Source organism: Apis florea, unplaced genomic scaffold, assembly GCF_048593485.1.
Source record: "Apis florea isolate Af1SG1 unplaced genomic scaffold, ASM4859348v1 contig_3203_pilon, whole genome shotgun sequence".
NCBI lineage: Eukaryota > Metazoa > Arthropoda > Insecta > Hymenoptera > Apidae > Apis > Apis florea.
Window position 1 is genome coordinate 3,878,789 of NW_028256723.1, and position 26,158 is coordinate 3,904,946.

At 38.8% G+C, this 26,158-nt stretch overlaps 1 protein-coding gene and 1 long non-coding RNA gene across 12 annotated transcripts in view; one reads left to right on the top strand and one right to left on the bottom strand.

Moving 5' to 3' along the window:
- The window catches only part of kug (FAT atypical cadherin kugelei), a 493,364-nt gene that overhangs the window by 463,476 nt on the left and 3,730 nt on the right, over window positions 1-26,158 (top strand). For 2 of the 8 annotated variants that reach the window (XR_015292967.1, XM_086911128.1), the window contains exons 7-23: window positions 1,520-1,675; window positions 7,860-8,012; window positions 8,396-8,609; window positions 8,806-10,366; window positions 10,640-11,210; window positions 12,036-12,207; window positions 12,300-12,524; window positions 13,830-13,853; window positions 16,921-17,157; window positions 18,210-19,262; window positions 19,404-20,050; window positions 20,230-21,627; window positions 21,745-21,882; window positions 21,978-24,671; window positions 24,916-25,249; window positions 25,610-25,750; window positions 26,011-26,157. Coding sequence is in view for 7 of the 8 variants with exons in the window: in XM_086911128.1 (XP_086767254.1) it covers window positions 1,520-1,675; window positions 7,860-8,012; window positions 8,396-8,609; window positions 8,806-10,366; window positions 10,640-11,210; window positions 12,036-12,207; window positions 12,300-12,524; window positions 13,830-13,853; window positions 16,921-17,157; window positions 18,210-19,262; window positions 19,404-20,050; window positions 20,230-21,627; window positions 21,745-21,882; window positions 21,978-24,671; window positions 24,916-25,249; window positions 25,610-25,750; window positions 26,011-26,157 (9,865 nt within the window). In the remaining variant the exon portion in view is untranslated. Of the gene's footprint in view, window positions 1-1,519; window positions 1,676-4,373; window positions 4,485-7,859; window positions 8,013-8,395; window positions 8,610-8,805; window positions 10,367-10,639; window positions 11,211-12,035; window positions 12,208-12,299; window positions 12,525-13,829; window positions 13,854-16,920; window positions 17,158-18,209; window positions 19,263-19,403; window positions 20,051-20,229; window positions 21,628-21,744; window positions 21,883-21,977; window positions 24,672-24,915; window positions 25,250-25,609; window positions 25,751-26,010; window position 26,158 lie in introns of all 8 variants that reach the window. The other 6 variants (XM_086911134.1, XM_086911130.1, XM_086911131.1 and 3 more) reach the window with 6 other exon arrangements.
- LOC116414412 (uncharacterized) lies at window positions 12,879-20,338 on the bottom strand. Of its 4 annotated transcripts, XR_015292971.1 has the most exons (6): window positions 20,221-20,337; window positions 18,966-19,237; window positions 18,720-18,871; window positions 16,957-17,243; window positions 14,642-14,799; window positions 12,879-14,506 (listed from the first exon to the last, which is right to left on the bottom strand). It is a non-coding gene; the product is annotated as an uncharacterized LOC116414412 (long non-coding RNA). The 4 variants fall into 4 exon arrangements; XR_015292968.1 differs by lacking the exons at window positions 12,879-14,506; window positions 14,642-14,799 and having other exon boundaries at window positions 16,460-17,243; window positions 18,966-19,814; window positions 20,221-20,338; XR_015292969.1 differs by lacking the exons at window positions 12,879-14,506; window positions 14,642-14,799 and having other exon boundaries at window positions 16,460-17,243.

Here is a 26,158-nt window from a genome sequence, read left to right on the forward strand (position 1 = left end):
GAAAAATCAAACTCATCTTCACTCGAACTAATTTTAATTACACTATTTCATGCTTACAAAACTCTGAAATTTTGAAAATAATATTTCTATCATCAAACGATTGTCAAATTCGGACCAACGTCGAAAATATAGATCCACGATCTAATTTCAGATAAAAAATCTAACCATTTGACAGTATATTATTCTACGCTTTATAAGATTACAAAGATTACTTAAAAATCTCTTCACAAAGCGATATTTTAAAAAATCAAACATAATTAAATATCGTCGTTCGAATTGCTGCAAACCGAATGGTGACTGAGAGCCATCGAAGAATTCTCACGATAAAAAGAAAAACACGTGATCTTGCAAATGGAAAATCATCGAAAAAAAAACGATGTTCGCCTAACATAAAGGATAGATAATTGTACGAAATTCGCTCGATCGAGAGATTCAGTTTTGGAAATGAAACAGATAATCGTTTCCATGTGCACCAACGCCTAAGGCAGAAATTGCAGAAATGCTTATCTTCCTGGAAGGAAGGATAGTATGTTTCCATGTTGAAGAAATAAGTTTCTCTCCTAGAGATTTTGTTCCTTGCATTTACGATTGTGGAAAGGAACCGGTCAGCCGTGCCGATTGTGCAGATCGTCGCACGCGATATTCGCGAATGAAAAGCCGTGATTCCGCGGTACCAACAGCGAAGTGGAAGTGGAAGGTGTGCAGAATGAGGGTAACGACCGCGATAAGTGGAATAAAAGAAAAGGTAAAATCGTGCCGGCCTATACTGGGAAAGTTATATTGTCAGAGAACGTTTCGAGATATTGCGATATTTGAAACTCTGCTGTAGGAATATTCCATCTCGTGATAAAGTTGGGATCCAGACACGAATTTTTCTTTCAACTCGCGTGTTATTATCGCGAATTAAAGAAAAGAAGCAATTTGAAAAAAATCTCATTTCTTACGAGACAGGGCTTATTTCAGAAAAATTGTAATTTTGAATTTACAATCGAGTTGTGAAATTTAACTTGGGATGTGTCTCGTTATCGAGAGTCACGAAAGAATTTAATATTTTATTACACGTTATGTGTATTTTTGTATTATTTTATACGCACATTTTACGCGTCAATTTGGAAACGTGCTGGAAAAGTGCAAGCCGAAGCAAATATATATATATCACAGTAAGATAACTTGTCTATCTAGGGATTAGTAGAATTAGTTTGTGCAAACTTCCTGAAGTGATTCTGGACACTGATTGGCAACGGTTGACTTGCAAAAGCACACTAATAGATGTTCACAGGAGTAATTAGCGAAACTTCTCCTCGCCCTAACTCGAGAAAATTGGTTTGTTAATCTTTAAGATTGCTATCTCTCATTGTCGATCACATTTGTTGGAAACGATAAAAATTATCCATGCGAATAATTCTCTAATATATTCTTCGATAAATTTCCAAAGTATCAACGTAAGAATATCAAAATTTTTTCATAGAATAAATTTCCATTTCGCTTCGATTCTTAAAAATTTGATTTTCGTTTTCAGGTGACGGTCAGGGACGACGGATGGCCGTCCCTCTCCTCGACGACCCGTGTCGTGATCGCAGTGGCGGACATAAACGACCACGGGCCCGAATTCGAGCAAAAGTTCTACACCGTTCAGATACCGGCATCCCCGTCCACCGATAAACCGTTGTTCCAGGTAAGCTCCATCACTTTCCAAACAACCGTCGATCGATCTTCGTAATTCTATCCGACCTTCTAGTTGAGAATTAGGGGCTGGCATCGCACCATTTTCTTCTTCACGATATTGCCGGAGAAACGGATCCGTTCGTGTTTTCTCTCCCGTTTCGTTTCTCTATTTGTCTCCTTTGTACACCAAGTAGAAGTAAAATCCCCCCTCCCCCCTCCCCAAGTATCTTGTTGTATATATATCCGTTCGTTCGTTCGTGAAGAAACGTGCCGCAAAAGGAGTGTCAAATTACCCAAATGTACGTATGTATTATATAGTAAAAACTGAAGGGAATTGTACGTGAGTCGAAAAGTATTACAGAAAGAATTCGAAGGGTTTGATGCCTTGGAAAATTGAAGAATTTGAAGATTCAATTATGAGGAGATTTTATGGAAACGTTTTATCACTCGATAATGTCGATTCCTGCACTTCCCTTAAGTCGATGGTAAGCTGGGCGGAAGTGAACGCTGCCAAATGATGTGCGATACAATTGGCGAAGTTCTTTGTATTCTTGATAAATTTATTATCGTGCTTAGAGAGCATGGATTCTAGTTTAATGGTTTTTAAAGATGAAAGAATGAAATTCAATATAATTCAATTTCTGAATTATTATAAAATTTAAATATTTATCGCTCTCCTGAATGTTACAATCTGATTTTATTAGTATTATATTTAAGTTTAACAATATTTGTATCTAGACGTTATTTTTTTCTTTTAACTTTTCAATCAATTAAGATTAAATTTCGTCGTTGCATAAATAGTTTTCTGAGATTTGAAATTTAAAGAAAGCTATACTTTTCAAACCACTAGCGTTCATTTCAAACGGACCAGTTCACACTTTGCTCGGTCAAATCGTTTGAAAATAGTGTCAGAACCTCACACTCTTCCGTAATAATTGCTAAAAATCTTTCAAAAGACACCTGTATAGAAACATCGTCTCCCGAATCTCACGTATTATTTATTGCTTGGAGTCTGTCTTAATTATTGTACGCCTTGTTCGCCTTGACGACCAAGCCGCATAACGTAGCACGAATCTAGTCCATATCAAGATTTAAAAAAGGAAAAAAGTCTAATGTACATAAGCGCACGAAGATAGGAAAAAGAAGAACGATCGCTTTTTATCGTAAACGTAAAGTTTCTACCTTAAAGTCGCCTCTTGTCCTCGATGTGATCAATGTTTACCCACCAGCAACTATCGCATCGTAAAAGGTTAGATTTAGCACACGAACGCCCTCGCACGGGATCCTCCCGTGGAGTTCGGATTTACGGCGAGAAGATACACTCTTGCTTAATGTTTCACGCATCGGCAATTTCGGGCATCCTGACAACGGAAATCGCGGTTAACGTTTCCTTCGAGACGACCTCTGGGTTGTCCACTGTTATCTTCTGAATCGATGATCGATCCTGGCCTCGATGACTTCGAGTTACGCGAATCGCTGTAACTTGTTTGGAAACAAATAATTTAGGCGCCATTAAGTGTGTTAGGTTATGTTCGTAAACTGTTATTGCTTGTTTGGAAATAAATAGATTGTGTAGTATTGAGAGTTGGTTTTCTTTTTAAAACATTGTAATTGGTATTTTCAATTGTTTTTTTTAATGATTTTAAAATGGATTTATACAAGAAAATAGTGTGTTAATAAGCTTCGTAATGATGTCAATTGTAGTTGGTACTTTACTATGACGTATATCGATAATTGAAAAGAATTTTGTGTGTTGTTTAAAAATGTTCTATAGTTTACACGTTGCAAATTTCGTAAATTTTATAACAACATTATAATATGTATAATTTTAATAATTGCAATGTGTATTTTAGAATTCGTAGAACTTTGCAGAATATAAATTTTGATATATTAATAATTCCAAATATCATTTTGCAAGTTTAAAATTAACGTATCATAATATTTATTTACAAGAAGTAAAATATTTCCTCGATCGTTGCAGCGAAAATTTTTATTTAATCATAACCGTATAAAACCGTAACAGCTTTCAGCGATCCTATTTTATATGATGTTAATCGCAGATAAATATTATGCGTAATATTAAGCTGTCCAAATATTTGCAAATTTCGAAAATCGACGGATGAAATAATTTAATAAATATTATCGACAGAGAACAGTAGAGAGAGAAATGATTAATCCGACGTCACAGTGACAATAACTTTCATAATATACCCGAGAATATTTAATATAATTTCCCTGTCAGCGTTGAATTTCGTCGAAGCCAGATTCGATTTCGTCGGATATCGAATTACGCGTTGGTCGTTTTCGTAATTTCGGTCGGTCACTGTATATTATGTATTATCAACCTTCGTTCGCACAAACATAATATATCTCATTGTCACAAAATTTATATATTCAATTTGCGATCGAATAAAATTTCTCACATTCTCTCTATATATACATATATACCGAAAGAAAAAAATTTGGGAACAGACGCGTGTTTTCAATACGCTTTAATTCGATTGGTGGCATTCGATAAAGTGTTTCGCGACGAAAACATCGTTTCAAGCGATTTATCATTTCGAGAATAAAGAAAGAAAACCGACCAATCGAAACCGCGCGTCCGCTCGATAAAGTAGGAAAAGAAAGATACGCGGTAGAAGGGATAAAAGCGAATTAGCGGAAGATAATGCGAAAGTTAAAAGGCTTCCTTCTCTCGTTCTCGACAGAAATCGAGGAACCGCTCGCGGGAGTTCGACCTTTCGATCGATACGTTACTAGAGAATGGAACTTGGGAGACATTTAGCCTCGACAGCTTGTCAGGAGATCCTATATTCAGGGTAAGGACAACGCTGGCACGTAAAAGAAACTAAAGACGCCATCTCGTGGCACGGGAGCATAAATGATTCCCGCGTGAAACGCGGAATTGGTCTCGGATTAGTTAACGCGAGCTCTTGTGCATTGATTTATGACCCGCTTTTATGTACATATATATATATATATGTATATATCTATACGTATTGTATATCGACTGTTAACGTTCTAATTATGATACTGCATTTTCATGCAACTCTATGCCTATATATCTTTTTTACTTATTTTTTTTTCTTTTTTTTTAAATAATAGGAACCGTCATGCATCTCGTCTACTACTTGATCGATTGTCTTTTGTCTATTTTTGCCCGATGCAACCCTTCTTTTTTGTACTATACACGAAGAGAACTCTTGAACTGGAGCAACACGCGACTCTGAGCAAACTTTATGTAAAATTGTGACGGAGGGGAGAAAAGGTTGATTTTCAATGAACGCGGACCACGGAACGCTACTTCGTACGCTGAACCCTGGGTAATTGAGGCTCGTTCGTAGCTGTCCGGGGATTTGGGTCGAGAGTGGAATTTATCTCCCCGAGTTATTAAGTATCAAGTGCCTACCGGCTTCTTAATTGCATTCAGAGTTCAATGCTCTCTTTTTCTCGGAGGGAAGGCCGAAGAATTCGATATATCTCGGTTATTTCTAATGTTTTCGAAGGAAAAACTCGAAGACTTAATTATCCCAGAGTCTTTTAGCTAAATTGTTCGTTCCAGATGTAAAGCAACAACCTGCGTTTCTTTGAGTAAAATAATTGCTTCTTCTTCGTTCTTACAATATATATATATACATACTTTTAATGATGATTTTAATTACTAAATACCTCGAATAACTTTGAAAAGTTCTCTCCTGATTTTTAGAATTACTTTGAACAATTCGCAGGAAAATTGAACTATAATCAAAGAAGCCTCTAGAGTGCTTGGCTATTAAATTTTTTTTTGCGTATAATATCGAGTTTGATAATAAAACGAATAAAGTGAATTTTCAATAAGAAATTTTAAACATTACGTTTAACACGCTGTTTGGCAAATAGCTCTTTTATGAATATTCAACTCGTTCGCTCAGAGTCGCATCATGCTATGTGCTGCTATCTTTCTCCATTCCTTGCGTATGCGTCCAATTCGAATTTCTCCGCCACCGTTCTTTTTTCTTCTTTTTCTTTTTTTTTTTTTTTTCCACTTTTGCTCGTTTCATTTTACCCGTATACGTATACATATTACATGTGTTCTTATGAATGTTTGCATCCGTTGTCTGTATAGGGGCTGCCGCCTGATCGTTTCCCCTAAAAAGTAATTAACGAAAGTCGAATGGCGCCGAAATAGACCGCTACAAATACACAAGAGCATGATGAAATGATAAAGAATGGAATGAAAAGGGAATGCTCGTAACCAGAGACCAGTTTTCTTTCCCACGAATTGAACAGTGCCGGAATGAAAATCGCCTCGGGCCACTCCAATTGCATCAATTACAATTGAAAACGCGGAATGTTATAACTTTCGTCGAAGAATTTTAATCTTTCACGATCTCCCCGATCTATTTTTCAATCCAAAAATTCAATCCAAGAAACGAATATTCGAATATTTCGAATATCTCTCTAACGGCAAACGTTCTTCATCGGAACATTCTTCTCGTCGAGATCCATCAAGCGCTCTCATTATCCATCAAACCGTGTTACCCACTCCACGAGCCCGAGAAAGAAAATCCTCCCCACTTGGCCCAAATTTCCTTTAAAAAAAAAAAAAAAGAAAACCAAATAAAGCTTTTATAAGCTCGAATCAATCGGCAACGCATAAGCTGGACGGGGTGAAAGTCCTTTAATCAAATAATACGAACGTCAAACGAGGCCCTCGATCAAAGGGGAGGAGTGTTGAGCACGAAAAAAATCGTGGGTCAGAGAAAACCGGGATAATGAACACGAAGAGGAGGAGATGCGCTCGTTGCGGAGGAAAAGGCGCAAAATCGGTGCAAAAACCCCGCCGTTTAATGAACCGGCGACGATACATTTTTCCATCAGCTCGAAAGAACATTGGGGCCTCCTCTCTCTCTCTCTCTCTCTCTTTCAGTTCAACCATCGTACGATCTGCTCGCGAAAAGAGAGGCCTGTGTTTTAATACGCTTTAACGCAGATCGATATTTGACAGCTGGCAAAGGATTTTTGCGCCTCGTCTCTCCCGCGCCCCTTCTGTGTTTTTCTTTCTCTCCTGTATTTTTTCCTCTTTCTTCTTCTTCTCTTTTTCTTTCTCCTCTTCCTTTTCCACTCTCTTTTTCACTCGTGCCGCATGACGACTGCGCGAATGCAACGCTTCGAGGTCACGAGCGCAATGTTTTTCGATGGATCCAGAAAACGAAGGAAACGAGGGAGAGTGGGTGAAATGTGGATGGAGAGAGATGGAAAGAGAGAGGAGAGAAAGGTGGGCGAATTGAAAAATTGTAGACGAGAAATGTTTTAGAAAGAATGAATTGTCTCTTTTTTTTTTTTTTATATATATTTTATAATTTGTTTGTTTGTTTCTTTCTTTCTTTCTTCCTCCTCGTGATAGAGATTTGCGTGTTTTATATGTGTTGATAGATTGAATTCGTCGACGAGCGTTCTAGACGCGTATCGCTTTTTCTCTTTCTTTTCAAATTCGTTCGCACTCGACCTCGTTTACACCCTGCGTTTGTTCACTAGGATGTATCATCGATAATTCTATCCTTTGAAATAATTGATAAACGGTTGATGCTCGAGGGAGGAGGAAATGAACTCTTGTTGTTCTATTTCTTTGTGAGAAAAAATACGTTTCGTTCAAAGAAATACGTTTCGTTTTTTCTTAATGGAACTTCGTATATACGCGATGAAAAAAAGTAAAAGCCATCATCAAGTAACATTCACTTTAACAAAAAATAAAAAAGGAATCGTAGCCCATAAATACTTGTTGTATTTATTTCAATTTATTTTCTTCGAATTGATGAAAAACGACAAAAAAGAGCATTTTAAAGCATCAATCGTTTAGCAATCATCTCGAACAGCAAGATTATTAAGATTCACATACAACTTACACATACACAGGGTGTTTCGAAGCTTTTTTTTCTTTTTTCGGGCCAAAAAAAAAAAACTCGCGGTCGCAGTTTCAGAAATAGCATTCATCAAATTAGACGCAGCTTGATACTTGCGAATCGTACAGGATTCCTTTTCTTTCGATACGACCTTTCGATGGCAGATCTACTAACGTTCATTTCTGTGTCGTGTGCTGGCTATGTTATGTAGAGAATGAGAATGAAAGGAATTGCGCACGATTACGATCCTTCTACGTTTTTCTTTCTTTCTTCTTTTTTCTTTTTTTTATTTTCTATTCGTGCATTCGATAGGTACTCGCGAAGGATAAAGACATCGGAGATAATGGAAAAATTCAGTACAGTATCAAGGGTGGGCGAGGCAAGGGCAAGTTTAAAATTCACCCTACCACTGGAATGGTGTACTCTCAGCGCGGATTCGAAGCTGGACAGGAGTACGAGATGATGGTGAGAACGATTAAATAGATTTATCAGATGTATAGCAAAATCACATTTGATTAGAAATTAATTTACCCTAATTCGTTTAAAACATTCTATTCCTAACGTCTAATCCTAACATCTAAATCCAACATAAATGATATATATTTATTCTACGAATCGTTAAATTAAATTCACTTCTCGAGCGTGTAACACAATTTCAAAATCACAAAAGCCCGGATGGATGAGGGACTCGTTACGAGAATTAAACGAAAACATGATGCATAATACGAACAGTGCATGTTATGGAAATGCAACACGTTCGAAAAGTCATAATTCACGGTCAATCAGGGGAAACAGTTGCCTTTAATACAAAATTTAAGTTCGAGTTTAACTTGGCCTCCGTTTGTTAGATAAGGGCGGCAGATTGCGGGGAACCGCAGCGCAGCCATCAAACACGGGTGTCCGTGCAAGTTGTGGAGGTGCCAAAGGAATCCGAGAACCCACCAGTCTTCAAAACGAACAATCAGAGTGTCGAGGTTACGGAGAGCGACAAGGTCGGGTTTCTCGTGGCACTGGTCCAGGCCACCGACAAAGATGGCGACTATTTGTGGTACGATATCATTGGTGAGTAACCGAATTCATCTCCTTTCCTAAATCGATCCTTATCTTTGTCTGAAAGATAATGAAAAAAAATAATATTGATTTTTTTAGTAAAATAAAAATATTATAAAAATAATACTTGTAATAAAAGGAAAGCTCCTTTTGGTTTTTTATTATTTTCAAAGAAGAAAAGAAACGAGAAAAACCTCGAATTTTCCAGACGGCGACAAAAGGGACGAATTCTTCATCGGTCGAGACAACGGGAACGTGCTGCTCGCGAAGAAACTCGACTGGGAAACGCAAAACTTTTACAACCTGACGATCCGCGTGACGGATAGCGTGGACTCGGCCGTGACTCAACTTCTGGTCAACGTGATCGACATCAACGATCACAGGCCTGAATTCACCGAGAGCGTTTATCACGTGGACATCTCTGAGAACGTGGAAAAAGGGGAGAAGATCCTTCAGCTGCACGCAACCGACGAGGACGAGGACAAGAAAGTGTTCTACAGCCTTCACGCTGCCCAGAATCAAGCCTCGTTGGAGATCTTCCACGTAGATTCGGTGACGGGGGCCGTTACGTTGAACGAGGTCCTCGATCGGGAGACGATCGAGGAGCACGTACTCACCGTGATGGTTAAAGATCAAGGGACACCGGCAAAACGAAACTATGCCAGAGTTATAGTAACGGTACACGATCACAACGATCATGCCCCGGAGTTCATTAGCGAGATCATCCAAGGAAAAGTGTACGAAACCTCTCCCATAGGAGCTGCTGTGGTTCAAGTGTACGCCATAGACAGGGACAAAGGAGACAATGCAAAGATCACTTATTCGATTACCTCTGGGAACGTGGGCAACATGTTCACCATAGATCCGAATCTAGGCGTGATCCGAGTCGCTCGGGAATTAGATCTGAGCGCCTCCTCGGAATACATATTGTTGGTAAAGGCTACCGATCACGGCTCCCCGGCATTGGCCAACACAGTGCCTGTACACGTGATGGTAACAATGGCCGACAATGCGCCACCTAGATTCATCCAGAAGGAATTATCCGCCGAAATTTATGAGAATCAACAGCTGGGCACTTACGTGAAACACGTGGAAGCTAGAAGCACGTCCTCTTTGCAGTTCGAGATCGTTCAAGGGAACAAAGACGACACGTTCTTCGTGAATCCGAGCACAGGCATCATAGTGATCAAGAACGAGCTGGACTACGAGAAGACGAAATTTTACAACTTGACGATAGCGGCGACCAACATGGCCAGCGCGAAGGCGCATTGTAACGTGATCGTCCACGTTCTCGATCGAAACGACAACGCGCCAAGATTCCTGCAGGCCGCGTATAGCGGGGAGATAAGCGAGGGCGCCACTATAGGCTCCTTGGTGCTCACCAACACGAGCACGCCACTCGTCATAAAGGCGGAGGACGCCGACTCCGAGCTGAACGCCCTCTTGAATTACGACATAGTGGAGGACTTGCCGCGAAAATACTTCCACATAGACTCGAGCACGGGCGCTATCAGGACGGTAATGGTCCTGGATCACGAGACCGTTCCCAAGTTCACCTTCCACGTGAAGGTCTCCGATCTAGGGAAACCGAAACTGTCCTCCGAGACTACCGCAAAGGTGATGATCCTCGTCACGGACGTAAACGATTGCCCGCCCAAGTTCCTCGAAAACGACTACAACACCACCGTGCTGCTACCCACGTACAAGAATGTCGCGGTGATCCGAGTCACCGCCGTGGATCCAGACAGTTCCGAAGGAATTCCACTCAGGTATTGCTTGAACTATTAACACGCATGCTTTGATTCATATTTAACCTATCTTTGTGAGACTCGTGGTTTTTAAGAAATTTGAAAAACCAAAAAGTGTCAGCAGGAGTCTGACTCGATGCGTGATCGAACTTCTTGTGTATTGTGAAAATTGTGAAGAAAATAAATAGGAATGAAATTTAAATGGTTTTTCCTACCTGCCTAATATCAAAAAGATATACCTTTCGAATTAGAAAATCTTGCAAATAAGTAATATCTCTGTGTCTTCCGATTCAGATACGACATCATCGATGGAAACAAGGCGCACACGTTCGACATAGATTCCCAAACCGGGGTGATCACCGTATATAATCCTGAACGAATGAAGAAAAGTTATATGCTACGGGTCCGCGTCTCGGACGGGAAGTACTCGAGCGTGTGCCAGGTGAACGTGATGGTGGAGAAGTCGGAGAACTCGGGTCTGATGTTCCAGAAGGACGTCTACGAGGGTACCATACCCGAGAACTCGACTAGAATCACCACTGTCGCGGTCGTGAACGTTTTGGGGAGCGCGTTGAACGAGCACATTGTCTTCACCATTCTGAACCCGACCGACATGTTTGTAATTGGATCCACGTCGGGCGCGATCCGAACCACCGGGATTAGATTCGACCGGGAGGTTTGCGACCATTACGAATTGATAGTGGAGGCGAGGAGTCAGATGGCGGGCAGGGAGAAGCCGAGGGTGGCGCACGTGATCGTAAACGTCACTATATTGGACATCAACGACAACTGTCCAATGTTTGTTAACTTGCCCTATTACGCCGTCGTGTCCGTGGAGGCGCAGAAGGGCGACATTATTACGAAGGTAAATGGATTACGGCCAAAACTGGATCTTTGGAATATTAACCTTTTGCGCTCCAACGGTGACTCTCAGTCACCGCTCAGGGTAATGCGATAACTCCAGAGATGACTCACCGACACCATTTAGATTGATACAGCAATTCGAACGATAATATTTATTTATGTTTGATTTTTTTTTTTTTAATATGGCTTCGTGAAGAGACTCTTAAACTTTTTAAGTAATAATCTTATAAAGTGTAGAATAATATACTATTAAATGATTAGATTTTTATGTATGAAATAAGACCGTGATCTCGGATCGAGTTTGACATTCGTGGCGATAGAAAGTTTCTGAGTTTTGTAAGCGTGGGGAACTGTAATGAAATTAGTTCAAGTGGAGACGAGTTTGATTTTTCGTCATTAAATAACGAAATTATTTCTATTTGTTAAGAAATTGATAATAGAGAGAAGGAAAATAGCGATAAGAATAGAGATGTAGTGCAAGAGGATGAAAAATAAGAATAATAGACGATAAATGAGAGCACGTTATTGGGATTGTAAGGTATTTGTAACGATATTTCATCGTGATATTTGCTCTGACAAACTTGATATTCAACAATTTAACATTCAATAAACTATCTTTCTTCATATGTGAAGATAGATAAAATATTAAAATATAAAAGTTTTATACAGTTAATTTTTGTGCGAAATCATTTTAAATTAGCAAAGAAATTCACCGAATCGTCTGGAGTCGTTGGTTCGCCCGGAGTGCAAAAGGTTAAGTGGAGTTAGGATCTGGTAAATTTTGTAAATTCCTTGCTTCTCACGGAGAGCTTCAATTGATCCGCAGGTGCATGCAATAGACATGGACAGCGGCGACAACGGAGAAGTTAGATACGAGCTGAAGAAGGGCCACGGAGAGTTGTTCAAGGTGTGCAGAAAAACAGGCGAGATATCTCTGAAACAGAATCTGGAGGGTCACAATCGCGAATATCAACTCACTATTGCCGCATACGATGGAGGTATATAGTAGTGGCGCGGGCAATTTCATTTCAGAATTTACATTTTGATCAAAGTTTAAACAGCATTCGAAATTGTTTAAACTTGATTCCAGGCATTACACCGTGCTCTATCGAGGTGCCGGTGAACGTAAAGGTGATAGATCGATCGATGCCAGTGTTCGACAAGCAATTTTACACGGACAGCGTGCTCGAAAGTATTGAGATACATTCGCCTCTAGCTTTGTCTATACAGGCCCAGTCGCCGTTGAATCGCAAGTTGATATACAGTATAACGAAAGGGAACGATTTCGAGGAATTCGCTCTGGATTTCAACACAGGTGAGCGAGCTTTCGTTAGTCGCATGGCAGAACAGTTTTTCAAAAAAAAAAACCGTGGATGAACGATGAAACGAAGATTGAATTAAACGCGCAACGGCCGGGCACGGAACGATGAAGTTGCAACACACAAACAATGTATCTTTCGACAACACGCACGTTAAGATTTAAAAAACTGCCACGTTTTCGATTCTCGTCCATTCTTTCTCTCTCTCTCTATCTCTCGCGTTAGTTCTCTTCTTCTTTCTTTTTTCTTTTTTTTTTTTTTTTTTCTTTTTGCGTCATCGTTCCATGCAAGATATGATACAGTAGATATGTACATACACGTTTCACGAGTGAGATCTCTCTCGTAGTTGTTTTTATCTCTTTTTTCACGAGAAATAATAATATATATATATTTTTTTCCAAATTGCGTCACGACAGCGGCGAAAAACGTGTGTTACATTCGAAACGCGCGATCAGAGTACGTTGCATCCTCTAAATCCAGTCCCGAATGAAACGTCTCCTGAGGATTCTCAATTCCAACTCGGCTGTGGGACACATATAATAATAACTTTCGACCTTTTCATTACTGAAAATGAATTTCACTCGATGGGAGACCTGATGAGTTTCTCTCTACGTTTACAGCGATAATCGACCCAACACGCGGGAAATAATTTGCCCGATACGTATCTTTTGATAACGTTTGAATCGTTTATGGCTGTAAGGCAATTTGTTTTCGTTTCTGTTTTATCAATGTCGATTTATCAATTTTATATACGCGCATATAATGATCGAGCAAATCCTTTCCATTTGTGAAAACGGGCAACAGCAATGAAAGGGTTAAATATAAATGATTTATCTCGATAACCTCGTACGCAACAAACAACCGCGCTTTCTACTTTAACGAATGACGTGTTGGCTCCGCTGTATACATGGTATTTCGGTGACTAAATTCTAATCAAGTCACGGTGTAGTGGTGAGACAACAGTAGCAAATTGGGGGATGTTGGAATGTATCGCACGTAACACAAGCTGCAGTTACAATTATACGGTTAATTTGTTCGTACGTGAATTAATCATAAACAATTATATTTATATATCTCAATTTAATACCATTCCCGACGATAATTCAAATTTACGTACGTTCCGCTATTTACTATTTATTTATTTATTTATTTATTTATTTATATAGTAGTTTATTTATTTATTTTAATCAATTAATTCTCCTCTCTTTTTTACCAATCTCTCCCTTATAATTTATTTCTCTACGAATGCTTATCTGATTAAACTAGAAATTAAAGTGTTGTTGTATCTCCCTGTTTCGCAGCCCCCGACAGTAACAATGGTCCTTGTGAGTATAAAAAATACTAGTTCTATCGGTCTGCTGTGTTGCACTGTATCACGCTACTGCACTGCTCTTTCTCTCTTTCTTTCTCTCTCTCTTCTTTCTATGATTTTCATGCACGAAAACGAACTACAAGTTTCCTTCGGCTGCCGGTTTTTCGAGCGCGATAAATCCACATCCTGTCGGTTATCCATTGGATTAATATCATGACCGTTGCATACCACGTCACGGAGTAAGTTAGAATAACGAGGAACAACGATCCGCGAGATTTCACGCGAGATATCGATCTTTGAATTCGAACGGATAGCGAAAATCGTCGGTGTTTAATCGTAAATAATAGACATATGTTCATTTCTATTATATTAAAATATATCGTTCTCGAATTGGACGAATAATAATTTCTCGAAAAATATCTGAAAATTTTTTTGTAACCAGAAATCTTCCGATTGCATTTTTTTTTTTTTTTAATTTAGAAAATTTTGTATTTTCATATTTCGTCTAAAAAAAAATGACCAAAAACACGAGATATAAATCGGAACGCCCGCTTGGGCGGTCAAGACTTTCGTCTGCCATACACAGCTTCCATAATTGCACGGCTCGTGCACGATGTCCGTCACTTTTCACGACATTTAACTGCTTGTCAATGACTATGCACGATTCTGTATAAAAACAAAAAAAAAAAAAAAGAAGATTAAATCCGAGAAAGAGTAAGACTGAACGTGGCATGTTAATCCCCCCCCCCCTTTTCCCAAAGTAGAAGAAGATCGCTTTTGATCGTACATTTTTGCACTTACTTTTACTCACCGTCTCCCATCCAACCGGTCCTATTATCTCATATATAGAAGCAACGAAGCCGCGTGAAAAACGGGTTTGGAGCACATTATTGCTTTTAAACGCCAATACGTGGTTAACGTGGTTAACGAAGACCACACTCCTCGCGGTGACATAGTCGCTGCAAAAAGTATTTGCACGTTATTACATTTACTATAATTACAGTTATATTTATTGAGAAATATCTATGTGTTTTTTTACTTTTTATGGACAATATAAATCGTTTATGTTGACTATTTCTTTTTTATTATTCTTATACTTTCAAAAAATTTGAAAAATTTTTCAAAAATAAAAATAAAAAAAACCTCTTGGAAAAAATTCAGAAATGAAATTCTGCTCCAGACATGTAATTCGATAATATTTTCATATAATATATTATAAAAATTTGATATGGAAACGAGTAAAGTATTTTATTTGGAAAATAGGGTAGTTTAGTACTTAATATGTGCAAATATGTTTTTGCAGCCAGTGCAATCTAGATCGCGTCTCAATGCTGAGCTTAACATCGGTACACTACTTTTTCTCTCCCTAGTTCTCTTTTTTTTTTTCAATTTTTTTTCTATTTTTTTTTTTTTTTTTTTTTTTTATTTATAAGCACCGTGATTCTCGCGGCTTTTACTCTTATTTTTCGCATGGCGTGCCTGCACCTTACGTCGCGTGCAGAATCGAAAAAAAGATACGGTGCTTGTACCTTAAACGAGCTACAATGTGTATGGCGAGAAAGGGAACAGGCAACTCGTTTGTAACAGGTTGACTGCGATACGTGACGAAATATTCGCTTATTCACTTCTTGAGATCGATCAAGAAATAACGGAGTTCTATCCCGCTTGCAAAATTGCATTTCCTTCGTTTTGCAACATTTTCTGATCTTACTTTGATTACTTTTAATTAGAATTCTTGCGAGTATTGAAATTAAAAATTATCTTTCTGAAGATTGGTAAAATAATTGGTTTGAAAATGATACTTTTAAAAAAATTGTCAGATGTAATTTGATATCAATTTTTTATAATAATAAAGTATTATTCTCAATAAAAAATTTATTCGTTTCACAATTGGAATAATGAAAATATAAGATATACTAATAATAATTTGCTAAATAAAAATTCATGCAATTTAAAATTTATAATCTACATTACAAATATTAAAGTTTTATTATTAAGAAAATGATCTATAAATTTTTTTTGTTTAAGAATATTTATGTGATAAAAAAATTTCTAAAAATTTTCTAAGTAATTAATATTTCAATCCTATTAAAAATATTATGTACAGAGATCTCAAGAAGTAATCTTGAACAATATTTTTTTTCCATATATTTCAAAGAAAAAGATCAATCAAATGAATGGAGTCAACCTGTTAAGTTGCACAACATGTTCGAAGGTGCAGACATTCTGGTAGCATCCGCAAATTCATTCACGGTATCCAACCGTCTTGTATAAACGTGTTTACCACGTGACTTGCATTCAGTGTCTCTTCTTGGTGTCCGCGAAACCGAGCAACTACTTCAATTATCCGAGTCATCATTAATGGAAAAAAAAAAAAAAAAGACAATGAGAACCACATCTCTACACCTCATTAAATTCCACGCATTAAGTTTAAGCATCGATAAACTACGCTGCTTTCCATGCTACTCTTTAAAAGGAAAAAGTCAACCTGTCGATGTGCAATCTCCACATAGATTTAAATGAGACTTCTTTTAAATCGTTTTTTATGACATACAAATAATATTATTATATCTAACTTCAATAATATTAAAAAGAATAAATAAATAAAAAATCTTATCAAAAGTTTATCTTCTCATGTATTCCAATATTTTTTTTTTAACTATTTTGTAAAAAAAATTATAAAACTTTATCGCATCTCGATAATTTTAAAAAGAAATAAAGAAAAATTTTACATTAGATCCTTTGTATTAAGATTAAAATGATCAATTTAACAATTGTTATTTTTCTTATTTATATATACACGTACGTCGTAACAAAGAATTCAGGAAAGATTCGTAGAGATATAGCGCATCGACATGTTTATCCGAGAAAAAAGAATAATAAAATAGAAAGAATAGAAAGAAGTATACATATATATACAAGAAAATCTAAAAAGCATAGCGCGACACAAATTAGACAGACACGAATCCTTCACGCTATTATTCAGCATCACGAACATAAAGGAAAAGTTTCTCGGCTTTGTGGACGCTACCGCTGCATAGAATGCTTTTGGGTCTACAATCTTCTCTTCGATAAATCAGGTGTAATCTACGTGGTGGACGAGCTGGATTACGAACAGAAGAAGCAGTACGAGCTGACCGTCCGCGCGACGGACAGCGTATCAGGCGTCTACGCGGAGGTGCTCGTTAGCATTCTGGTACTGGACGTGAACGATTGCCCGCCCGAATTCACTCAAGACTCGTACAACATCTCGGTATCCGAGGCAGCGCCGTTCGGCACTTCCGTGTTGAGAGTCAGCTCCAGAGATAACGACACGGGTAAGTGGTTATTAAGTCCAGCTCCAATGTAGTAGAAATCCTGTTACATCCTTTCAATCCTTCTTCTTCGTATAAACCTTGTTTTCCTAAAAAGTTTGTTAAGTTGAAGAAAGATACGTGTAACTTCTTGATGTTAATTTTATATTAATTTTCTATTTGAAATTTTCTGTTCTATTCTTTTTTCACAATAACAGAATTCTAGATTGAAAAGTGGAAAAAAGGAATGATGTTATAAAAATTAAAATTTTTGCAATAATTCAATTTTAATACTTGTTCAAATGATTATTTGTTTTATACGATCAATTAATGAAATTTTTCTTGAAATTTTTTCGTTTATAACCTTTTTGTATCCTAAACTTTTATTAAATCTAATATAGATTTTTTTTGAATTCTTATTAATGTATAATATATTAAGTTATCACATTCTCTAATATTCAGAAATATTTGTAATTAATGATCATTATTTTTACCAACTTGATTAAACTTAAATACAATAAGATATATCACATATATACTCGAATATGAATTAAAGAAATCGGAATCGAATTCTTGACGAAACTCTGTTTAAATTTTGAATTACTATTAAGGAAGTAGAGAGGAAGAATAGAGTTCTAGTCTCTCTGGTTATGCTCATAAATAACGGGAGACACTCTTGTTGCAGCAAGATTAATGTTATTGTAATTATTGCGAAGGATGCTCTTGTGAGGCGGATACCAAAGTCGGATTATCGCGATGAAATATACTTTGAGCTGTTACATAATTGTACGAGAATGAAAAAGAAACGAGAAAAGGATGAATAGGAGCTCGTGTTTCTCGTTTTTATCTAATAATTTTACCTAATAAGAAGATTTCATCTAACAATTTGTTATTGAAAACAGTGAACAAAATTGATTCCATTTTTGTAATTACAGTTTATTCTGATTATAATTTAATAATTTTCTAAAATATTAATCACAGATTTTTATTAATATTTCTGAATACTATTCATCAATCTATAATGATGTATTACAAATATTCGAACACAAGGAAATCATTAATTCTTTTCTATTTAGACATAAATCAACAAGTACGCTATGCGATTCAAAACGACACGGAAAACAGCACGGATCTGTTTCACATAGACCCGGAAGAAGGTGTGATCTTTTTGAAGAGATCTCTGGATCACGAAGCCCACGAGTCTCATCACTTCACCGTAATAGCCATAGATCGCGGCGTACCGAGTCTTTCGAGCACTGCCCACGTTTGGGTGACGGTGATCGATATGAACGACAACCCACCCAAGTTCGAGCAACCCTCGTACACCTGCTCGCTGTCCGAACACGCGGAACGGGGTCAATTCGTGACTGTGGTATCCGCCAGTGATCCGGACTACGTTGACGAGAAACTAACGTACACGATAGTCGGTGGCAACGAGCAACAAACGTACAACATCGATCAATCAACTGGCATTATTTCATTGATCAACATGCAGAACTTTGGAGAAAAAAAGTTGAGCATGCTAAACGTCTCTGTCACCGATAATGTTTATACGAGCTTCGCACGTGTCAAGATCGAGATACTACCTGCCAACAGACACAATCCTAAGTTTCCCAATCCGGTGGTCGAAGTAACGGTATTCGAGAATCAGTTGCCTGGTAGATTGGTCACCAGCGTGATAGCCACCGATGATGACTTCGGAGAATATGGAACGGTCGTATACAGCATACCTTCTGAACTAATGAAAGAGATTTTCGATATAAATAGATTGACAGGAGAGATTGTGACCAGGAAGAAATTGAATCGGGAAGAGCAGAAATTGTATGAAATACCTGTGATGGCTACCGATGGAGGTGGTAGGTCAGGTTTCGTGATGGTTAGGGTTAAAGTTGGGGATGAGAACGACAATTCACCCGTGTTCCTTCTGAGGGAATATAAAGCTAGTATCCATGGGAATTTGACCATAAATACGTCATTCTTGAAAGTGAAGGCTAAGGATGCCGATGAGGATGACGCTGCGAGGATCGTTTACTCGATTTATGAACCACAGACTTCGGAAGCTAAGGCCTTATTTGGAATAAATCCTAATACTGGAGCTTTGTTCCTGCAGAAAAGTGCGATATCATGGGGTAAGAAACTTATAAGTTCTACATTATTATAGATATTGAAGTTTAATAATTTAATAATGTATATAGTTTTAGTAATATTATGTATTACTTGAATTAAAATATTTTATTATACTTAATTTTTCTTTGTATTTAATATTCTAGAAAACCAATTATTTGAGCTCTTCATTCGTGCCGAAGACAAAGGTGGAGCTACAACTCATCACGCTGATGTTCCTCTCAGCATCTATATAATGGGTCCACAAGATATTCCACCTCTATTCGAACGAAAAGAGGATAAATTCTTCATATCTGAAGCGTCTCCTGTCGGTACACCAATAACCAGGCTCAAAATCGTGACCAATAGCACAGTCACTTATCGAATAGTTTCTGGAGACGAAGATTCTCCGTATTTCATGATTGATGGTTATGGACAAATTACTTTAGTCAAACCTTTGGACCGAGAGAACAAGGATAATCACTTGATCGGAGTTCTCGCCGAAACGGATTCCAGTCCTCCATTGACAGCTCTTGCAGAAATATCGCTTCAAGTGTTAGATGAAAATGATCATGCTCCTAAATTCGAAAGCAATCCTTATGGTATCAGCGTGGCGGAGAATGTGGAGGAAGGAACATCGATTTTGAAAATTATCGCGCACGATGATGATTTAGGTAGCAATGGAGAAGTTCGATATTCTTTCGGCTCAGACATAGGCGAATTGGCGAATGTTTTCACGGTGGATGCATATACTGGCTGGATATCGACATTAGTTCAACTTGATAAAGAAAAACAACCCGAATATAAATTTCAAGTACGTTCAATTAAAAACTACAATTACAATTTAATAAGATAATTTATTGATAATTCAAATTTTCTTCTTTCTCTCTCAATTCTTTTTCTTGTTATATAATTTTCATTATTCCATATGTTTTAATTTGAATAGTTCTTTATAAAATTTAATTATTAAATATAAATCTTTACCGTGTTTAGGTAGTCGCCACCGACAACGGAAATCCAAAACATTTCGCAAGAACTTCTGTACACGTTAAACTAAAAGATTATAACGACAATCCTCCCGCGTTCGTAGATGATCGTTACGAAGCAACTGTAAACGAAGACGCATTACCAGGAACTGTCGTAGTCAAATTGATCACCGTCGACAAGGATTCGGACGTGAACACACCTATAGAATTCTATATAACATCCGGTGACCCGAGATCCCAGTTTCAGATTAGATCGACTGGCGAGGTATACGTGGCAAAATCTCTGGATCGGGAAACGATCGATCGTTATGAACTCGAAATAGTCGGCACAGATGGTAAATACGTTTTCAAAACACGAGTAACGGTACAAATACTCGATGTGAACGACAATCCGCCATATTGTCTGAGGTATCGTTATCGAGAAATTCTGTCCGAGGGTTCTCATCCAGGCACTTACGTATTAACCGTGCTCGCCACTGACTACGATGACGAACCGAATGCCAAATTGCGTTTCTATTTAACCGGCGACAACAACGACAAGTTCTCATTGGACAAGGAGACAGGCGTGTTGAAGACGATTGGTCAGCTGGATCGAGAAACTCAAGCGAAGTATTCACTCACAGCTCATGTGCAGGATAGGGACAAGCCATCTTGGGAATGCTCATCTCAGTTAGAAATCTTGATCTCAGATTTGAACGATAACGCACCCAAATTCACCATGCAAACGTACAGTGCAACATTGCCGGAAGATGTAGAAGTTGGTACTTTGATAACGAAAGTGCATGCCACGGATGATGATATCGGCATTAATCGCAAGATCAGATACGAGTTTATCGATTCCGCCGATGGCCATTTCCTCATCGCAACGGACAGCGGCATCGTTACGCTTGGCAAACCATTGGACAGAGAAACGAAGGCGATGTATAACGTGACTATCCAGGCATTGGATCAAGGAACTCCTCAATTGATGAGCATGACTTCGTTAATCGTCAACGTTCAAGATATCAATGATAATCCACCGGAATTTGCGTCCAAAATTTATTTCTCTAAAGTTCCTGAGATCTATGCGGTTGGCACGGAAGTGGCAAGAGTTCTCGCAACGTCTAAAGATACCGGGGTCAATGCCGATGTTTATTATTCAATCGTTGGCGGGAATGAACACAAAAAGTTCCAGATCGATGCACGTACCGGTGTCATTATAATTGCAGAGCAACTGGATTTTGAACGTGCAAGAGATTATTTTTTGACTATTCAAGCTGTGGATGGAGGAATTCCGCCTTTGAGTAATCATGCCACGGTGAATATTACTGTGATTGATAGCAACGATAACGCACCGATATTTAGTGAAGTTTCGTACAGAGCTTCTATAAGAGAGGACGCAAAGATTGGAGAGAAAGTTATACAGGCAAGCGAAGTTTTATATTATAGTATACGGTATTTTTTAGAAATTAAATTCTATACATTGTTACATTTCAAATGACTAATGTACAACTCTAATTCTATATTATAATTAACGTATCAGGTATTCGCAAATGACTTGGATAGCGAAGAGAACGGAAACGTATCTTATTATATAGAACGAGGTGACAGGCAAAAACAATTTTCGATCGATCAGAAAACAGGACAAATTATCATCGTCGCTCCGTTGGATCGCGAAGAAGTCAGTATAAATCATATGCACTGATTCATTATATATCTTAATACAGTTATAATACATTTGCGATGTAATCTACAATGTAATATTTCATGTTCCAGATTGGTAATTACGTGCTAGAGGTTCACGCCCGCGATAGCGGCATACCTGTACTTTCCAGCTTCGTAATGGTAAACATTGAGGTTCTGGATGCAAATGACAATCCGCCGCTGTTCTCCCTTTCAAATTATACTGCAGTAGTACAAGAAGACAAGCCCTTGGGTCACACTGTCTTACAATTTGTGGTCACAGATGCAGATATCGAGCCAAATGCCGCCCCATATACTTTTGATTTTCGATCTGGAAATGAAGGTGACGCGTTCAGATTGGAACAGGATGGGACACTGCGAACTGCGACTAAATTCAACAACAGGGTGAAAGATAAATATGTGCTGCACATACGCGTCTTCGATAATGGAAGTCCACCTTTATATTCCGATGCTTGGGTCTTGATCAAAGTAATCGAGGAATCTCAATATCCTCCGGTAATTACACCCCTGGAAGTGGTTATTAACTCGTACATGGATGAATATCCTGGTGGAATTATTGGAAAAGTTCATGCAACGGATCAGGATCAATATGACACGCTTTCGTACAATTTGAATCCATCGTCTCCTATTCCAAATGATCTTTTCCAAATTGACAAAATCGATGGCACTTTGGTAGCTCTTCCACGACTCGATGTTGGTGAATACAAAGTAAATGTTAGTGTAACAGATGGAAAATTTAGCATGCATTCTATAGTAAAAGTAAACGTTGATTTAATAACCGATAAAATGTTGGAGAATTCTGTAATTGTAAGATTCAGAGAGGTCAGCCCGGAAAATTTCATATTAAGCCATCGTAAAGGATTTATCAAGACTGTACGGAACGCGATGAATTGTAGATTAAAAGACGTCGTTATTATAAGCGTTCAACCTTCCACCGATGAAATAAATTTAATTAAATCTCGCACTATTCGACAAACTGTGCACAATGATCTGGATCTTTTATTCGCAGTAAAGAAAAGTTCTACACCTTTAGGATTTTACGCTTCTGAAAGTATACGGGAAGCATTGAATCAGCGTATCGAAGAATTGGAAGAATCGACGAAATTGGTAGTGGAAGAAATCGTCAGATTTAAATGTAATAAAGAATACTGCGTTTATGGAGATTGTCAAGACAAAGTTGTTCTCGATGTTACACAAATAACACCTGTAGCTACTGACGTGATGAGTTTCGTTTCGCCACGTCACAAACACAAGATGGAGTGTAGCTGTAAAGAAGGATATGCCGGCAATCATTGCGAATTAGTCGTGAACGAATGTGCTAGAGATCCTTGTCCCATGTTTAAAGTTTGCATTCCTGATTCTTCTGTTCAAGGATACTTCTGTCAATGCCCGGAAGGCTTCGCTGGACAAACCTGTGATATCGACATCTCCAAATGCCACGACGAATCATGTTATATTCCACGGAATCCAATATCATTCAGTGGCAAGAGTTACGCTCGTTACAGAATCGACAAAGCCCACATCAGACAGACCATCGAGGATCGTCTTAGTTTATCTTTACGAATCAGAACGGTACAATTAACTGGAAATTTAATGTACGCAGCTGGCAAGGTCGATTACAATATTTTAGAAGTTATGAACGGAGTCGTACAGTACAGGTTCGATCTGGGTAGTGGAGAAGGTTTGGTTCGCGTGAGCAGCGTATACGTGAGCGACAGACAATGGCACGAAATCCAACTAGAACGAGAAAGTAACAGCGCTAAATTAACTGTAGATGGAAAACACGTAGCTCATGGATCGGCGCCCGGTATAAACGATATTCTAAATCTTCAATCCGATGACCTATACTTGGGCGCCGAAGTTAGACAACATCCATCGATTCTGGGCTTTGAAGATGTTCAGCGTGGTTTCATAGGGTGCATGGATGATGTGAGAATTGCCAGAGTATCGGTGCCACTGCACATGAGTGGAGCTAGTAGCGTTGCTGTTTTAAAACGCTTTGCAAATGTCGAATTTAGTTGCGACGCTGCTACAGTTCTCGTGTCCCCAGGAATTTGCGGTTCACAACCTTGTCAAAATGGTGGTACGTGCAAGGATTCTGGTGGCGACAATTACGAATGTCAATGTCACACCAGATTTAAAGGACACGCTTGCGAAATTGATACTGATCCTTGCGCATCTTCGCCCTGTCTCTATGGTGGCCGTTGTAAAATCGTGCCGGAAGGAGGTGACTTTACTTGTGACTGTGTTGGGCCAAGCTTAAGCGGAAAACGTTGCGAATTCGGGAGATATTGTAGTCCAAATCCCTGTATCCACGGTGGTGTGTGCGAGGAGGGAAATAATGGACCTATATGCAAATGTCAAGGATTTATGGGCGATCGTTGCGAAACGGATATAAATGAATGCGACGCTAATCCATGCACGAACGGAGGTACTTGCGTGAATGAAATAGGAACCTACAGATGTATCTGTCCTCCCAATATGACAGGACTAAATTGTGGCAACCCGGCATATTCCACACCGATCATATCTAGCCATTTTAACATCACATGGGAGCAGTTGATGTGGATTGGTATCGCAGTCGTGCTGAACGTATTTCTGATCATTATATTCTTCACCTTCCGCCGAATCAGAATGAAACGGACGAGGGCACGGGCGAATAATATCAACAACGAGACCAGGAAGCAAATCGTGTTAAACTCGGCACGACCTCACGAACACGAGTTCAAACGTAGCTCAAAATTAAGCAACTTGGAAGTGATACAGGTATTACGCATATTCGTTACGTGTTATTTCTTTGATTTGCCAGCATTTAAAAACAAATAATTGCATGCTTATGATTATTATATTTCGATTGATCGTAACGCCAGTGATAGACGATTTGTCATTTTATTTATATTTCTTTAACGCCATTTTTTTTCTTAATTTGCCATCATCAGCCAGTATTCCCTTCCCCTGCGAGTGATGCGTGCATTGAGTTTAAGGTTTTTCGTGTGATTCTTTTTTGCAGAGAGAACCTCCCCAATGCCCTCCTAGACCCGCTTCCTACACTCCAAGCTCGAACAATGAGCCGGCCGCGTACGGTAACTCCGCAGCCGTGGCGCTAAATAATCTAGATACGCTGCGTAGCTACGGCAGCGCCGGTGACGAGTTGGAGAATTTCCCTCCTGATTATTTGAGAAATCTAAACCGCAGTACACCCGTGCCCCCTCCATCTTTAACTCTCGCTAATCCAGTCGGTGGAAACGCTACAGGCAGCGACACGGATAGCCTTCATAAGCCGAGCTGGCAAGAGCAAATGCAACTAGCTTCCTTCATCACGGACACGACAAAGATAAAGAATGGTGAGTAGTATGCGTCGCTGATTCCCTCGTTTCACCGTAGCTTCTTACTTTTGTTTTTGCTTGTGGCATGCATCATGGGTGGAATTTATAGCTTGATCCTTTACTCTCTCTTTCTTTCTCTTTCTTATCCTTCTCTGTGGCCCTTCATCGTTTCTCTTTCTTCCTCGTTCTTCTCGTTTAATTGTCGGATTTTTCTCACTTCCTTTGTCGATTTATATTTCTCTCTTTACTTTTCTCTCTCTCTCTATCTACCTCCTCTATTTTTCCTCTTTTTAATACGAATGTCCGGAAAACGTATGCTGACTTGGGCGTGTAGTGAATCGAATTAACATTGGTGTATCGTATTGTGTGCGCTAACAGACCTGAAACGAGCGAGCCCAGTGGTACCAGAGCTGACCACTGGAGGACTTCTACTAAATTCTTCTCGACGCGTGCCTCATGGAGGTGGGACCTCCGTTGCCTCCATGACGTCCATCGAGGATGATCCTCGTATAGTCGGTGGTAAGTCGAGTAATAGTAATGCCTGAAAGAGATGAAACGAATACGTAAGGATATATTTGATATTTGGGACGCTTCGCTTATCGCTATCTATCGGCTAGACTTCTTTTTTTATCCTTTATTTACAACACGATACACTGCTTTTCTCTCTCTATTTTTCTTTCTCTTTTTTTCTCTTTTTTTTCCTTTTCAACTCCGTATCGCGGCGCTAGATCGTCGCATGTAGCGTGTCGGAGTACAGTTGTTGTCTGCAATGCTTTTAGGGTATCACTGGGATTGTTCAGACTGGGTCAGACCAAGCCAAAACCCCTTGCCTAATATCACGGAGGTGCCTGGAAGCGAAGTACCAGACTCGTCCAGCTTCCACAGCAATGAGAGTAACGAATCAAACACTCATCAGTTACCGTCAGG